Consider the following 17528-nt stretch of genomic DNA (forward strand, 5'->3'; position numbering starts at 1 on the left):
AACTTCCCTTCTGGGCACCAGATTCTAGGAGCCACCTACCTGTGTGTATCTCCTCCTGAAAGCCTAAAAAGCATTTTGATTCAACATGCTGCAGGGGAATGTCATTTCTCTAATACCTCTGACGAGGCCCCTGTGTCCTCCTGGCTCAGTGAATACCACTGCCAGTCCCTGAACACAACCCCCTCCTCCCACATCCAGTATCAGGAGCTTTTAATTGCAAGTGATTTGTGGCCATAAGGAGAAATCTGTAATTCGTATGGTAAACACGTATTTGTAGCACAAAGGCACAGATTAATATCAAAATAAGCAGAAGATTAAAGAATTTTAAAGTTTCACGGAAATAATAATGTTGGCAGCTTGGGAACAGCAACAACAATAAAAGCCACAACAGGGAACTCTGCTGATGAGTTAGTTACATTTGGAGAACAGGAGCTTGTAATAGCTATTTCCTCATCAATATAAATGAGACTCTGAAATGAAGGTGAGCTTCAGCAAACCAGAATAGAGACATGGCCAGTCCTGCGATCCTTTATAGAAACTCTGACCCAAGGAATGTCTGCTTTGAAAAGATGCAATGCACACATTTAGTGCAGCCACGACCTGCCTAGTCAAGTAGGGGAGTTAGCCAAATATGAAATCTTCCCTACAAGTGGATGAACTTGACATTATACGTATTTAGGCAAATATACCATTTTCAAAATGGAGGAAGGATTTAATTCAGTCAAACAGATTAAAAACAAGGACATAAGAAACAAGGACATATGAAAACAAGGACATATTGAAACAAAGACATATGAAAACAAGGACATATTGTTTTGATTTGTTTCCTCTCTTACTTGGCTTATATTTCTAGACACAGTCAGGAATTTTAATAACGGAAACTTCCTCTGCTTCTGATAGTTAAAAGTAAAATAAAGTAACACAACACAAAAAAAACCCAAGTGGTATACTGAATGGATGGTGCCCCTGCTAAGTGTGAGCTCTATGTGGCCACCCCAGGCCCCTGCTCCCCACATGGTAGTAATGTGACCGCCCCTGGCTTTGCTTAGGGCCTTTGCTAGATTGTCGCTGGCTGGCCACAAGAGTGATGCTTGGCTCCCCCACAGGCTCACCATAAATGCGGAATGCCAGCTGCAGCTGCACAACTTCCCCATGGATGAGCACTCCTGTCCGCTGATATTCTCCAGCTGTGAGTACTGACTTGGGGTATGACTGCTCTGTAAATGATTGTCTAGCCTATGCTGATTTCTAGCAAACAGTCACATGATTGATTATAGCATCACTATACAACCAGAGAAAATGGATAACGGTTTTGGTCTGGGCCACCTGAGTATATTCACTCTAGACGTTGTTACATAGGACCCATGTTACAAAATAAGTAGCTTTGATAAATCTTTGAACAACTAAACCATTTTGTTATAATATTAAAGAACTCAGAAGTTGATGAACTGTTGACTTACCAAAGACCCTTATGCTAATGAGCTGTGCATATTATTTGGACATATACAGAATTCATTTGCAATAATTTTACGCTTAATATCATCTTCAAGTCAAGTTGTTTGTCTTCAAAATAAAAAGATAAGTTTTTACTTAAATATATTTATAGTTGTCTCATTACACTATAATAGGATGTAATTTTTCATAGTATTTTATTTTCCAATATTTTACATAGGTTTGATACTAGAGCTAACAAGTAATCACTTACAAATTCTTAAAGACAATATCTAATTCTAAGTACAAGGCTACAAATAAAAGGAAATATCAAATTTATTTGCTTATAAAGTTTTAAAGTAAAGGTCAATATAGAAATATATCTGTGGAATTTATGATGATTCATTTAAAATATATTGACTACAACTACTTAAGTATGACTCATAAGAGTTCAACTAACTTCATTGACTATCTTTAAAATTGCATATGGGGCATGGCAAACAAATGTGATGAAGTCTCAGGCAGAAGGTTTTGTGGCTTTCTTCACTATACATTAGAGTGAAAAGACAAAAATGAAATAATGGATAAACACATTTTACAGTTCGTTTTAAATTCAGAAAAAGACAAGAATGAAAGCAAAATTTACCTAGGGATAAATTTAACCTAGGAGGTTAAAGACCTGTATATTGAAAACTAAAACATGTTAATGAAAGAACTTGAAGAAAACACAAATAAATGGAAAGATATTCTATGCTCACATATTGGAAGAATCAATATTTTTAAAATTTCCATACTACCCAAAGCAATCTACAGATTCAATGCAATCCTTATCAAAATTCCATTGGCATTTTTAAAGAAATAAAACAAATAATCCTAAAATTTGTATGAAACCACACAAACACACACAAACTTGAATAGCAAAAGCCATCTTGAGAAAGAAGAAAAAAGTTGGAAGTGTCACAGTCCCTGACTTGAAACTATACTACAAAGGTAGAGTCACCAAAACAGTGTGGCACTAGCATAAAAACAGACATATGGATCAGTGGAAAAGAATAGAGAGCCCAGAAATAAATCCACATATATGTGGTCAATTAATTTACCACAAAGGAGACAAGAATATATACAATGAAGAAAGGACAGACTCTTCGATAAATGGTGTTGGGAAAACAGGCCAGTCACACGCCAGAGAATTCAATTCAACCACTCTCTTGCACCATACACAAAAATTAACTCAAAATAGATTAAACACGTGAACATAAGACCTAAAACCATAAAACTCCTAGAAGAAAACATAGGCAGTAAGCTCCTTGACATAGGTCTTGGTGATGACTTGTTTAATCTGACACCAGCAAAGCAACAAAAGCAAAAATAAACAAATGGAACTATATATCATACTAAAAATCTTCTACACAGCAAAGGAAACTATCAACAAAATGGAAAAGCAACTTACTGAATGAGGGAAAATATTTGCAAACCATATATCTGATAAGGGACTAGTATCCAAAATATGTACAGAATTCATACAACTCAATAACAAAACAATTTTTTTGATTAAAAAATGGTCAGAAGATCTAAAAAGACATTTTTTTCCGAAGAAGACATGCAGATGGCCAACAGGTAGATGGAAAGATGTTCAACATCATTAGTCATTGGGGAAATGCAAATCAAAACAACAATGAGATATCACCTCCCACCTGTCAGAATGGCTATGATCAAAAGACAACAAGTATTGGTGAGGATGTGGAGAAAAAGAAAATCTTCTGCACTGTTGGTGGGAATGTAAATTGGTGCAGCCATTGTGGGAAACAGTATGGCGATTCCTCAAAAATTTTAAAATAGGACTATCTCATGATCCAGCAATTCTACTTTCGTGTATTTATCCAAAGAAAATGAAAACACTAACTCAAAAAGATATATGCCTAGAGGGAGGGCACCATCTGCATCTCTTGGTCAGTTGAGCTTTATACACTTAAGGCAGGAGGGCAGGCTGAGTAGGAAAGATAGGCTGAACTCAGCCTCATCATTATCAGGCTCCAGCAGCATCTGATTGGACTTGCAGAGGAACAAACCAGAAATGTTTATTTTTAGCAGCCACAAATAGCTCGTTTCTTCCCATGTGCAGCATACAGAGTGCTGCCAAATGTATTTCATTCTAAATCCTTCTTGGGTTTAGACCTGAAGAGGGAACCAAGTATTCATGGCTCATCCAAATGCTTCATAACTGGTGTGTGTCTTAAAATAAACAGACAAAATTGCCCATTCCCTGCCTGCTCCCCGGGTGCATTAAAGAGGTGGGCCCTCTGCCAGGTGGAATGTCCTGGCAAGTGGGACCTTTGCTTTGGCAGGAAAGAAACCACACAGCTCCTTGAAAGTCCTTTCTCTTTTGGATGAGTTAATCACCAAATAGCAGATGCTATGAAATGCCAGCAGTGGCCCTGTGTCCTTTGAAGCAAATGCTCAGGTACAAAACTTCCAAAAGGAAGCCCATCTTCCAAGGCGAGAGCAACAGTTCATTTTATGTATCACTTGACTGGTCTAAGGCAGAGGTCCCCAAACTTTTTGGCACCAGGACCTGGTATTGTGGAAGACAAATTTTCCATGGAAGGGGGTGGGGGGAGATGGTTCAGGTGGTAATGCGAGCAATGGGGAGCGGCAGATGAAGCTTCGCTGGCTGGCTCACCTGCTACTCACCTCTTGCTGTGCGGCCTAGTTCCTAACAGGCCACGGACCAATACCAGTCCGCGGCTCGGGGGTTGGGAACCCCCGGTCCAAGGGATGCCTGGATAGCTGGTAAAACATTATTTTTGAATGTTTCTGTGAGGGTGTCTACAGGAGAGATCAACATTTGAGTCAGTAGCCTGAATAAGGAAGATCGCCCTCACCAAGGTGTGTGGGCATCATCCAGTCTTTTGAGGGACCAAATACAGGCATACTTCCTTTCATCTTCTTTCACTTTATTGTGCTTCACAGATACTGCATTTTGTTTTACAAATTGAAAATTATGGCATCCTTTCCCAAACAGCATTGTTTTTTAATTAAGTTACTTACATTGATTTTTTTAGATGTAATACTACTGCACACTTATCAATAATAGACTGTAGCATAGAATAAGCATAACTTTTATATGCTCTGGGAAACCAAAAAATTTGTGTGACTTGATTTGTTGTGATGTTTGCTTTATTATGATGGACTGGAACTGAAGCTGCAATATCTCCAAGGTCTGCCTGTAAAAGAAAAAGGTGAATGAAGGTGGAATTTGCTCTTTGCTTGAGCTGGGATGTGCATCTTCTGCTCTCAGATATCAATGCTCCTGGTTCCCAGGCCTCAGACTTGGACCAGGACTTAAAACCTCTGTCTCTTAATTCTGAGGCCTTTGGACTCAGACTGAATTACACCACCAAGGTTTCCTGGGTCTTCAGCTTGCAGATGACAGATTGTGGAACTTCTTGGCTTCCATAATCTCATGAACAAATTCCTATAATAAATGTCCTCTTATATCTTTATCTGTATCTATCCCTGCATCTACATTTATCCTATTGGTTCTGCTTCTCTGGAGAACCCTAATACAGGGAGGGAAGTTCCCACACTTCCAGCCTACAAAATATGTGGACTCCAAAGTTCCCAAAATATTCCTGTATTCACTTGAATTTACCTGCTTTGGATGTAACCAAAGGGAGTTTTTTGGCATGTCCAGGAGACATGGCAGAGTCCAGCAGCCTGGAGCTGAGAGTGAGAATCGAGGCAGTGCCCTGGGAAGCAGGTTCCCGATCAGGGACCATGCCAGACAGACCAGTGCAGAGGGTGAGGGGGATTTTCCCATCTTGTCTCTTTGCCTGCCCCATTCTCCTTGAAGTGCTTGCCCTTCACCTGCTAGCCAGGTCATCTTCCCACATGTTCCTGGATCTCTGGCCCCTCCAACTCTTCCCTGTCCTTGCCATCTCACTGCTGTAGACACTCACACCTTGGGGGGGTGGGACGGTGCCCCGTGTGGCTGGTCCTGGCTGTATGTGCCTTCTATGAAGACAGTGTTGCCTGTAGCAGGAAGGACAGAGCTTTGGGGTCACCTCCTTTAACTGTTACCCTCATTATGGTGTAAACCACTGCTATTCATGATTGCAGTGGCTCTGCTGTCCAGTCTTGAAAGTGGGTTATTTTTATTCTGGCTCTAAGTGAAGTAAATTGTTCTGAGAGGTTAAGGACTGGGTCATGGCAGAGGAAGAATGCCAGACTGCTAGGCTGTGTTCTTTTTGTGACTTTGAAGGCTGTGCTCCTTTTTCCTTCTTCTGTTTTTTCTTTCACAATGATATCCTGCCACCCTTATTTTATTTTTTAAAACCACTTTATTGAGGTATGATTGACATGTAAAAAGCTGTGCATATTTAATGTCTGGAACTCACTGAGTTTGGCAAAATTGTAAGTACACCATACAGTATTGTTAGCTACAGGTAACATGCTGTATAGTGTATCTCCAGAACTTATCCTGCAAAACTGAAACTTTGTACCATTTGACAATCATCTCCCCATTTCTTCTTACCCCAGACCCTGGAAGCAACCATTCTATGGTCTGCTATGTGTCTGAATACTTTAGATTCCACACATAAGTGAAATCATGCAGTATTTGTCTTTCTGTGTCTGGCTTACTTCACTTAGCATAGTGCCCTCAAGATCCACCCAAGTTGTTGCAAATGGCAGGGTTTCCTTTTTAAGGCTGAATAATATTTCACCATATATATATATATATATATATATATATATATATATATATCTCACAACTTCTTTGTCCATTCATCTGTGGATGGATACTTAGGTTATTTCCATGTCCTGGCTATTGTAAATAATGCTGCTATCAACATGGGGGTGCATATATCTTTCAAGATGGAAATTTTTTTCCTTTGGATATATATCCAGATGTGGAATTTGCTGGATCACATGGCAGTTCTATTTTTAATTTTGGGGGGAGCTTCTATACTGTTTTCCATAATGACTATACCAATTTACATTCCCACTAACAATGCACAAGGGTTCCCTTTTCTCCACATTCTCACCAACACTTATGAACTCTTGTCTTTTTGATGAAGCCATTGTGACAATGTGGGGTGATAGCTCATTGTGGTTTTGATTTGCATTTTTCTGATGATTGATCACCTTTTCATGTACTTGTTGGCCATCTGTATGTCTTTTTCAGAAGAATGTTCAGGTCCTTTACCATTTTTAAATCAGGTTATTTGTTGTTGCTGTTTTCTACTGAGTTACTGAGTTGTGGAGTTTTTTTTATATTTTGGATATTAGTCCCTTATCAAATACATGATTTGCAAATATTTTCTCCCATTCTGTACATTGCTTTCCATTTTGCTTATTGTTTCCTTTGATGTGCAGAAGCTTTTTGTTTGATGAAGTCCCTCTGTAGCCAGATGACCCTGGGTGCCCTATCACGGTGGATCCCTGGAGGTATTGTGCCTCTTTCTCAACAGCAGATGGAGGGGAGAAGGACGGTGCAGTGGCAGGAACGTTGCGGAGGTGCTGGAGAAAGTGATCTTTCAGCATCTCTCAGATCTTCTCACACAGTAGCAAAACCCTTCCTCTTGGTGCAGCCAATGGACTTGTAGGTGCTGGGTCACATGGAGAAGAGTGTGCACTAGAGGGTACACAGATGCTATTCACACATCCCAAACACTGAGTGCCTGAAAATCAGCAAAACGGAAGTGTCGGAGGGCTTGGAGTAAAACAAGAGTGAGAGCTCCTCCCACTGCGAGCTCTTCTCACTGCTTAGGTGTTTGCATATTGTTTAAATTCTCTGAGACTTAGCTTTCTCATCTATGAAACAAGGATCATAATACCCACCTCATCTGTCTCTGTGAAGATTAAATTAAATGACAGAATGTGTATGTGATGGGAGCTACCTGTCCAGGGCTCCCTGAGTGATCAGGAAGGAGTCACTTGATAGTTATCACTGTGAATACCCTTGTGGCTGCAGAGTGTTGCTGGGGGCAGGGGGAGTCTGAGAGGGAGGGACCAAGGCTGTGAAGTAAGACTTCCTGGACTGGAATCCCAGCTGCCTGCTCACTCACTGTAGAAGAATGGGGAACATTCTTCACCTCTCTAAACCCTGCTAAGCCTTCCTTCCCCCATCTGCAAAGTGGGAATGGCAGCAAGATAGAAAGCGATGGAAGGGACTAGAGACATACCCTTTATAGATTCCTAGTCGATTTAGCTAAAGATGTGGACTTGATGGGAGTTAGGTGACAGAAGCTGGTGTGAGGGATATTTGCACATTTTCTCTATTACGGTTGGATTCCCCAAAGATGCACAGCTGTGCTGGACAAACTCTGCACATGGAAGGCTTCAGGAAGAGAAAACAGCTAAACCCTCATTAGCAATTAGCCTTTCATTCTGGGCTTAATTTCACCAGTTTGGAAGTATCTACCGAACTATTTTTTGTTAAGATGTTACGGAAAAATCTGAATGAACTTTTTGGCCAACACAATATGTACACACTTGTCTGTAAAGGTTGCCTTCAGACACTGGGTTCTGTGACTGTGTTAAAAATAAAGCCAAGGAAAAGACGGCCACTCTCCTTTCCCTAGACTTTATGAATCGTGTGCTCACTAGACTGGTTTTTGTTAGTGCAGAGTTTTTTAAGAGTTTAAGGACATCAGGGTTTCAACCTGAGAACACAGAGAAGTGTACATTTTTGGCAACTGGTGGGAAATCCTATTGGTCCAATTATAGTTCAGCTCTCTGTGTTCCAGTGGAGGCAACAAGCACCCCCGAGGATTTAGGTAGGACCTCACTGAAATGTCCTACCTTGAGGAAAGCATCAGCATGCTGATTGTGCTGCTGGCCAAGATCTTCACCTTCACTCCACTGTTGGTTGTCACCCCCACATGAGCACCAAGACCAGAGACAGCTGATGTGAGCTCCAGAGCAACAGTATGCAGCTGATCCTGCCCAGGTTCATAGCCATAGCACAAACCAATTTGAAGGAGCCACTGATGGATGCTTGATCCATTAAAGGCAAATTTTGCAAAAATAACAATGTCGGAAAACCTTCATGTTTCTCACATCTTGCAAAAATCAAAACTTGAAGATGGAACCAGAGATTCAGCATCAATAACTGGAAATCTAATCACAAGGTCATTGCCTCCTTGGTTTATAGTAGAGAGACCTTTCCTATGGTTCATCCAACATAATCCCACAAGTGTTGTCTTAGGCAGCAAACAAACCCTGAAGAGTATACAGAAGAAACAATGCAAAGCAAAGACTACCTTAGCTATGAAGAAAAGACTACTTCCCTACGTCTTCCATAGTTCTGTTACATATCTTTGTGCAGTATTTTCATTTTGAAAATTAGCTTGTAGGAACAGAGACTCAGAGGACTCAGAGATATAACCATTTCTGCTCTGGGATGTGTTTTAGGAGGGAAAGAAGGGCAGGACGGGGGGAACACTGTATTGAGAAAGGAAGAGGAAAGCTTCAAAATGCCTAAACAATACCTTAATTTACTGAATGGTTGCCTAGTTTAACAACTCTATTATTTACTGTCCAGATCAGGGTTTTTGTTTTGTTTTGTTTTCCAGAGGAAATTTAATCTTTGTAATAGGGTGGGGATGGGGGGAGACATTAAATGGTCACTTTCATTATTTCATGAAAAAAAATCTTATTTGCCTTTAAAAAATTTCCCCCATTCAAAGTCTTGATAGTAAACATTATTTTGGGGAGTAATAATGAAATCTCTAGCATCGCTGTGTGTTTCTGCTGTTTTATATAATGCATATATTCACTAAAATAAAGTTTAAAAAGCTTTTTGAGGGTTTCCCTGGTGGCGCAGTGGTTGAGAGTCCGCCTGCCAATGCAGGGGACACGGGTTCGTGCCCCGGTCCGGGAAGATCCCACATGCCGCAGAGCGGCTGGGCCCGTGAGCCATAGCCGCTGAGCCTGCGCGTCTGGAACCTGTGCTCCGCAACAGGAGAGGCCACAACAGTGAGAGGCCTGCATACTGCAAATAAAAGCTTTTTGAAAGATGATAAAGATGTGAACCATACTGAGTGTCAAGAAAGCTCTGGGCCATCCTCCTGCCTGCTTGGACCTACTCACAGGCTGGCATGGGGACATCGGGCTCAGTGTTGAGCACAGAGCTTGATGCTGGAAACTGGGAATCCTCACTTTCCCTCTAACTTGAGTAGGTGCATTTACTACGTGCCATTACTGAGCAACTACAATCATCAGCCCATTTGAGACATATAATGACCCTGGGAGGCCCTGTTTTTCTCAATGCTTTCCACAGTCAAGGAAACCCAGCATGGGGTGATAAAGTCATCTGCCTGCATCTCCCTGGAGAGCAAGGGCAACTGGGTTTGAATGAAGTAGAATGGCTATTGAGTCTGCGCTTTTATTATTAACACTATTACTTTTATTGCTATTGCAAGAGGACAGATGGAGCAAAATGAGATACTCAGGCCTCAAGGTGTGAGATGAAGAGAGCTTTGCTCTCTCCCCAGTAAACAATTTAGGGTGAAAAACCAACACAGCAAGCACATTTATGCTCTTTTTTTTTTAACATCTTTATTGCAGCATAACTGCTTTACAATGTTGTGTTCGTTTCTGCCGTACAACAAAGTGAATCAGCTATACGTATACATATATCCCATATACCGTCCCTCTTGCGTCTCCCTCCCACACTCCCTATCCACCCCTCTAGGTAGTCACAAAGCACCAAGCTGATCTCCCTGTGCTATGCGGCTGCTTCCCACTAGCTATTTTACATTTGGTAGAGTATATATGTCAATGCAAGACTCTCACTTCATCGCAGCTTACCCTTTCCCTTCCCTGTGTTCTCAACACCATTCTCTACGTCTGCGTCTTTATGCCTGTCCTGCCCCTAGGTTCTTCAGAACCGTTTTATTTTTAGATTCCATATATATGTGTTAGCATATGGTATTTGTCTTTCTCTTTCTGACTTACTTCACTCTGTATGACAGACTCTAGGTCCATCCACCTCACTACAAATAACTCAATTTCGTTTCATTTTATGGCTAATATTCCATTTGTATATATGTGCCACATCTTCTTAACCCATTCCTCTGTCAATGGACACTTAGGTTGGTTCCATGTCCTGGCTATTGTAAATAGTGCTGCAATGAACATTATGGTACATGACTCTTTTTGAATTATGGTTTTCTCAGGGTATATGCCCAGTAGTGGCATTGCTGGTCATATAGTAATTCTATTCTTAGTTTTTTTAAGGAACTTCCATACTGTTCTCCATAGTGGCTGTATCAATTTACATTCCCACCAAAGGTGCAACAGAGTTACCTTTTCTCCACACCCTCTCCAGCATTTGTTTGTAGTTTTTTGATGATGGCCATTCTGACCAGTATGAGGAGATACCTCATTGTAGTTTCGATTTGTATTTCTCTAATGATTAGTGATGTTGAGCATTCTTTCATGTGTTTGTTGGCAATCTGTATATCTTCTTTGGAGAAATGTCTGCTTAGGTTTTCTGCCTATTCTTGAATTGGGCTTTTTGGGTTTTTTTATATTGATTGCATGAGCTGCTTGTAAATTTTGGAGATTAATCCTTTGTCAGTTGCTTCATTGGCAAATATTTTCTCCCATTCTGAGGGTTGTCTTTTCATCTTGTTTATGGTTTCCTTTGCTGTACAAAAGCTTTTAAGTTTCATTAGGTCCCATTTGTTTATTTTTGTTTTTATTTCCATTTCTCTAGGAGGTGGGTCAAAAAAGACCTTGCGGTGATTTAGGTCATAGAGTTTTCTGCCTATGTTTTCCTCTAAGAGTTTTATAGTGTCTGGCCATATATTTAGGTCTTTAACCCATTTTGAGTTTATTTTTTTGTATGGTTCTAGGGAGTGTTTTAATTTCATTCTTTTACATGTAGTGGTCTAGTTTCCCAGCACCACTTATTGAAGAGGCTGTCTTTTCTCCATTGTATATTCTTGCCTCCTTTATCAAATATAAGGTCACCATATGTGCATGGCTTTATCTCTGGGCTTTCTATCCTTTTCCATTGATATATATTTCTGTTTTGTGTCTGTTTTTCTTTCTCGAGATTGCTGTGGGAGGTAGTGTGAATAACAATGGGTCATTACTCAGAAACTTGGAGATTTCTGCCTAAATCCTCCCTTCATTTCATTAATATGATTATAGCCTTTTCATTTTTTCTTTTGTATACTCGTGACTTCGATCATTTGCACATGCCCTTTGCAACAGAGGAGGCTGACTTGAAGGATCATGGCTAGATGTTAAGATTAACAATTTTTTAATAGAGAGACCTTCAAGATGGTGGAAGACTCAGATGCGGAGATCACCTTCCTCACCACACATACATCAGAAATACATCTACATGTGGAAGAACTCCTAAAGAACACCTACTGAATGCTGGCAGAAGACCTCAGACTTCCCAAAATATATATTTTTTCCCTTTCTCTCTTTTTGTGAATGTGGATGTGTATGCTTCTTTGTATGATTTTGTCTTTATAGCTTTGATTTTACCATTTGTCCTAGGCTTCTGTCTGTCCATTCTTCATTTTGTTTTGTTATTTTTAGTATAGTTTTTAGCACTTGTTATCATTGGTGGATTTTGCCTTTTTGGTTTGGTTGCTCTCTTCTTTCTTTACTTTTATTACTTAAAATTTTTTTATTTTAAATTTTTATTTTAATAAATTTAATTTATAATTTTCTTTCGGTCTTTTCTTCTGAGCTGTGTGGCTGACAGGGTTTAAGTACTCTGGCTGGCTGTCAGGCTTGTACCTCTGAGGTGGGAGAGCTGAGTTCAGGACATTGGTCCACCAGAGACCTCCTGGCTCAACATATCAAACAGTGAAAGCTCACCCAGAGATCTCCATCTCACTGCTAAGACCAAGCTCCACTCAAAGACCAGCAAGTTACAGTGCTGGACACCCTATGCCAAACAACTGGCTGGACAGGAACACAACCTTACCCATTAACAGAGAGGCTGCCTAAAATCTTAATAAGGTCACAGACACCCCAAAAAGAACCACTGAAACAGTCCTGTCCACAAGAAAGACATGATCCAGCCTCATCCATCAGAACACAGCACAAGTTCCCTCCACCAGAAAGCCTACACAACCTGCTGAACCAACCTTAGCCACTGGGGTGAGACACCAAAAACAACGAGAACTACGAACCTGCAGCATGTGAAAAGTACACCGCAATAATAGTAAGTTGAGCAAAATGAGAAGACAGAGAAACACACAGCAGATGAAGGAGAAAGGTAAAAACCCACCAGACCAAATAAATGAAAAGGTAATAGGCAGTCTACCTGAAACAGAATTCAGGGTACTGATAGTAAAGATGATCCAAAATCTTCTAAATTGAATGGAGACAATACAAGAAACATTTAACAAGGACGTGGAAGAACTAAAGAGCAAAGAAGCAATGATGAACAACACAATAAATGAAATTAAATATGCTCTAGAAGGAATCAATAGCAGAATAACTGAGGCAGAAGAATGGATAAGTGACCTGGAAGATAAAATAGTGGAAATAACTACCACAGACCAGAATAAAGAAAAAAAAATGAAAAGAATGGAGGAGAGTCTCAGACTCCTGGGAAACATTATATGCACCAACATTCCGATTATAGGGTCTGAGAAGAAGAAGAGAAAAAGAAAGGCTCTGAGAAAATATTTGAAGAGATTATAGTTGGAAACTTCAATAATATGGGAAAGGAAATTATCAGTCGAGTCCAGGAAGTGCAGAGAGTCCCATATAGGATAAATCCAAGGAGAAACACACCAAGAGACATTAAAATTAAATACAAAGAAAAAATATTGAAAGCAGCAAGGGTTAGGCAACAAATAACATACAAGGGAATCCCCATAAAGTTAACAGCTGAAGTTTCAGCAGAAACTCTGAAAGCCAGAAGGGAATGGCAGGACATATTTAAAGTGATAAAAGGGAAAAACCTACGACCAAGATTACGTTACCCAGCAAGGATCTCATTTAGATTTGATGGAGAAATTAAAACCTTTACAGATAAGCAAAAGTTAAGAGAATTCAGCATGACCAAACCAGCTTTACAACAAATGCTAAAGGAACTTCCCTAGGCAGGAAGCAAAAGAAAAGGAAAGACTTACAAAAACAAACCCCAAACAAATAAGAAAATGGTATAGGAACATACATACAGACAATTACCTTAAATATAAATGGATTAAATGCTCCAACCAAAAGACATAGACTGGCTGAATGGATACGAATACAAGGCCTGTGTATATGGTCTCTACAAGAGACCCACTTCAGACCTAGGGACACATACTGACTAAAAGAGAGGGCATGAAAAAAGATATTCCATGCAAATGGAAATCAAATAAAGCTGGAGTAGCAATTCTCATATCAGACAAAATAGACTTTAAAATAAAGACTGTTACAAGAGACAAAGAACGACACTACATAATGATCAAGGGATCAATCCAAGAAGAAGATGTAACAATTGTAAATATTTATGCACCCAACATAGGAGTACCTCAGTACATAAGGCAAATGCTAACAGCCACAAAAGGGGAAATCAACACAGTCATAGTAGTGGACTTTAACACCCCACTTTCACCAAGGAACAGATCATCTAAACTGAAAATAAATAAGGAAACACAAGCTTTAAATGATAAACAACATGGACTTGATTGATATTTATAAGACATTCCATCCAAAAACAAGAGAATACCCTTTCTTCTCAAGTGCTCATTGAATGTTCTCCAGGATAGATCATATCTTGGGTCAAAAAAAATCAAGCCTTGGTAAATTTAAGAAAATTGAAATCATATTAAGTATCTTTCAAACCACCAAGCTATGAGACTAGATATCAATTACAGGAAAAAATCTGTAAAGAGAACAAACACATGGAAGCTAAACAATGCACAACAAAATAACCAAGAGATCACTGAAGAAATCAAAGAGGAAATCACAGCATACCTAGAAACAAATGATAATGAAAACATGACATCCCCAAACCTATGGGATTCAGCAAAAGCAGTTCTAAAGGGAGGTTTATAACAATAAAAACCTACCTCAATAAACAAGAAATATCTCAAATAAACAACCTAACCTTACACCTAAAGCAATTAGACAAAGAAGAACAGAAAAGCCCCAAAGGTAGCAGAAGGAAATAAATTATAAAGATCAGATCAGACATAAATGGAAAAGAAATGAAGGGAACAGTAACAGTGATCAATAAAACTAAAAGTTTGTTCCTTGAGAAGGTAAACAAAATTGATAAACCATTAGCAAGACTCATCAAGATAAAAAAGGAGAACACTCAAACCAAGATAATTAGAAAAGAAAAAGGAGAAGTAACAACTGACACTGCAGAAATACAAAGGATCACGAGCTATTACTACAAGCAACTATATGCCAACAAAATGGACAGCCTGGAAAAAATGGACAAATTCTTAGAAAAGCACAACTTTTCGAGACTGAACCAGGATGAAATAGAAAATATAAACAGACCAACTACAAGCACCGAGAGACTGTGATTAAAAATCTTCCAACAAGGGCTTCCCTGGTGGCACAGTGGTTGAGAGTCCACCTGCTGATGCAGGGGACATGGGTTCGTGCCCTGGTCCGGGAGGATCCCACATGCCATGGAGCAGCTGGGCCCCTGAGCCATGGGCACTGAGCCTGCGTGTCTGGAGCCTGTGCTCCGCAACGGAAGGGGCCACAACAGTGAGAAGCCTGTGTACCGCAAAAAAAAAAAAAATCTTCCAACAAACAAAAGCCAAAGACCAGATGGCTTCATAGGCGAATTATATCAAACATTTAGAGAAGAATTAACATCTATCCTTCTCAAACACTCCCAAACTCTTTCTACGAGGCCACCATCACCCTTACACCAAAATAAGACAAAGATGTCACAAAGAAAACTGCTGTCCAATATCATTGACGAATATAGATGCAAAAATCCTCAACAAAATACTAGCAAACAGAATCCAACAACATATTAAAAGGGTCATACACCATGATCAAGTGAAGTTTATCCCAGGAATGCAAGGATTCTTCGATATATGCAAATCAATCAATGTGATAAACCATATTAACAAATTGAAGTAGAAAAACCATATGATCATCTCAAAAGATCCAAAAAAGGCTATCAGCAAAATTCAAAAGCCATTTATGATAAAAACCCTCCAGAAAGTAGGCATAAAGGGAACTTACCTCAACTTAATAAAAGCTATATATGACAAATGCACAGCCAACATCATTCTCAATGGTGAAAAACTGAAAACATTTTCCATAAGATCAGGAACAAGACAAGGCTGTCCACTCTCACCACTATTATTCAACATAGTTTTGGAAGTTCTAGTGACAGCAATTACAGAAGAAAAAGAAATAAAAAGAATCCAAATCAGAAAAGAAGAAATAAAGCTGTCACTGTTTGCAGATGACATACTATACATAGAGAAACATAGAGATGTCACCCGAAAACTACTAGAGCTCATCAATGATTTTATAAAGTAGTAGGATAAAAATGCACAGAAGTCTCATGCTTCCTACACACTGATGATGAAAAATCTGAAAGAGATATTAAGGAAACACTCCCATTTACCATTGCAACCAAAACCATAAAATACCTAGGAATAAACCTACCTAAGGAGGCAAAAGACCTATATGCTGAACACTATAAGACACTGATGAAAGAAATTAAAGATGATACATAAAGATGGAGAGATATACCATGTTCTTATTGGAATAATCAGCATTGTGAAAATGACTATACAACCAAAAGCAATCTACAGATTCAATGCAATCCCTATCAAACTACCGATGGCATTTTTCACAGAACTAGAATAAAAAATTTCACAATTGGTATGGAAACACAAAACACCCCAAAGAGCCAAAGCAATCTTCAGAAAGAAAAAGGGAGCTGGAGGAATCAGGCTCCTAGACCTCAGGCTATACTACAAAGCTACAGTAATCAAGACAGTATGGTATTGGCACCGAAGCAGAACTATAGATCAAAGGAACAGGATAGAAAGCCCAGAGCTAAACCCACGTACATATGGTCTCCTTATTTGTGATAAAGGAGGCAAGAATATACAATGGAGAAAAGACAGCCTCTTCAATATGTGGTGCTGGGAAAACTGGACGGCTACATGTAAAAGAATTAAATTAGAACACTCTCTAACACCATATACAAAAATAAACTCAAAGTAGATTGAAGACCTAAATGTAAGGCCAGACACTATGAAACTCTTAGAGGAAAACATAAGCAGAACACTCTATGACATAAATCACAGCAAGATCTTTTTTGACCCACCTCCTAGAGAAATGGAAATAAAAACAAAACTAAACAAATGGGACCTATTGAAACTTAAAAGCTTTTGTACAGCAAAGGAAACAATAAACAAGATGAAAAGACAACCTTCAGAATGGGAGAAAATATTTGCAAAGGCAGTAACTGACAAAGGATTAATCTCCAAAATTTACAAGCAGCTCATGCAGCTCAATATCAAAAAAACAAACAACCCAATCCAAAACTGGGCAGAAGACCTAAATAGGCATTTCTCCAAGGAAGATATACAGCTTGCCAACAAACACATGAAAGGATGCTCAACATCACTACTTATTAGAGAAAATCATATCAAAAGCACAATGTGGTATCACCTCACACCAGTCCAAATGACCATATCATCAAAAACTCTACAAACAATAAATGCTGGAGAGGGTATGGAGAAAAGGGAACCCTGTTGCACTGTTGGTGGGAATGTAAATTGATACAGCCACTATGGAGAACAGTATGGAAGTTCCTTAAAAATTAAAAATAGAACTACCATATGACCCAGCAATCCCACTACTGGGCGTATACCCTGAGAAATCCATAATTCATAAAGAGTCATGTACTGCGATATTCATTGCAGCTCTATTTACAATAATCAAGAGATGGAACCAACCTAAGTGTCCATTGACAGAGGAATGGGTTAAGAAGATGTGGCACATATATACAATGGAATATTAGCCATTAAAAGAAATGAAATTGAGTTATTTGTAGTGAGGTGGATAGACCTAGGCTCTGTCATACAGAGGAAAGTGAGTCAGAAAGAGAAAAACAAATACCGTATGCTAAT

At 39.4% G+C, this 17528-nt stretch overlaps 1 protein-coding gene and 1 pseudogene across 1 annotated transcript in view; both read left to right on the forward strand.

Moving 5' to 3' along the window:
* GABRG3 (gamma-aminobutyric acid type A receptor subunit gamma3) overlaps positions 1 to 17528 on the forward strand; it is a 596953-nt gene that overhangs the window by 497568 nt on the left and 81857 nt on the right. The window contains exon 5 of the mRNA XM_065872132.1: positions 1107 to 1189. Within this exon, the coding sequence (XP_065728204.1) occupies positions 1107 to 1189 (83 nt within the window). The remainder of the gene's footprint in view (positions 1 to 1106; positions 1190 to 17528) is intronic.
* Positions 5131 to 8775, forward strand: LOC136143734 (glia-derived nexin-like; annotated as a pseudogene).

Source organism: Phocoena phocoena, chromosome 2 (genome assembly GCF_963924675.1).
Source record: "Phocoena phocoena chromosome 2, mPhoPho1.1, whole genome shotgun sequence".
NCBI classification, from domain to species: domain Eukaryota; kingdom Metazoa; phylum Chordata; class Mammalia; order Artiodactyla; family Phocoenidae; genus Phocoena; species Phocoena phocoena.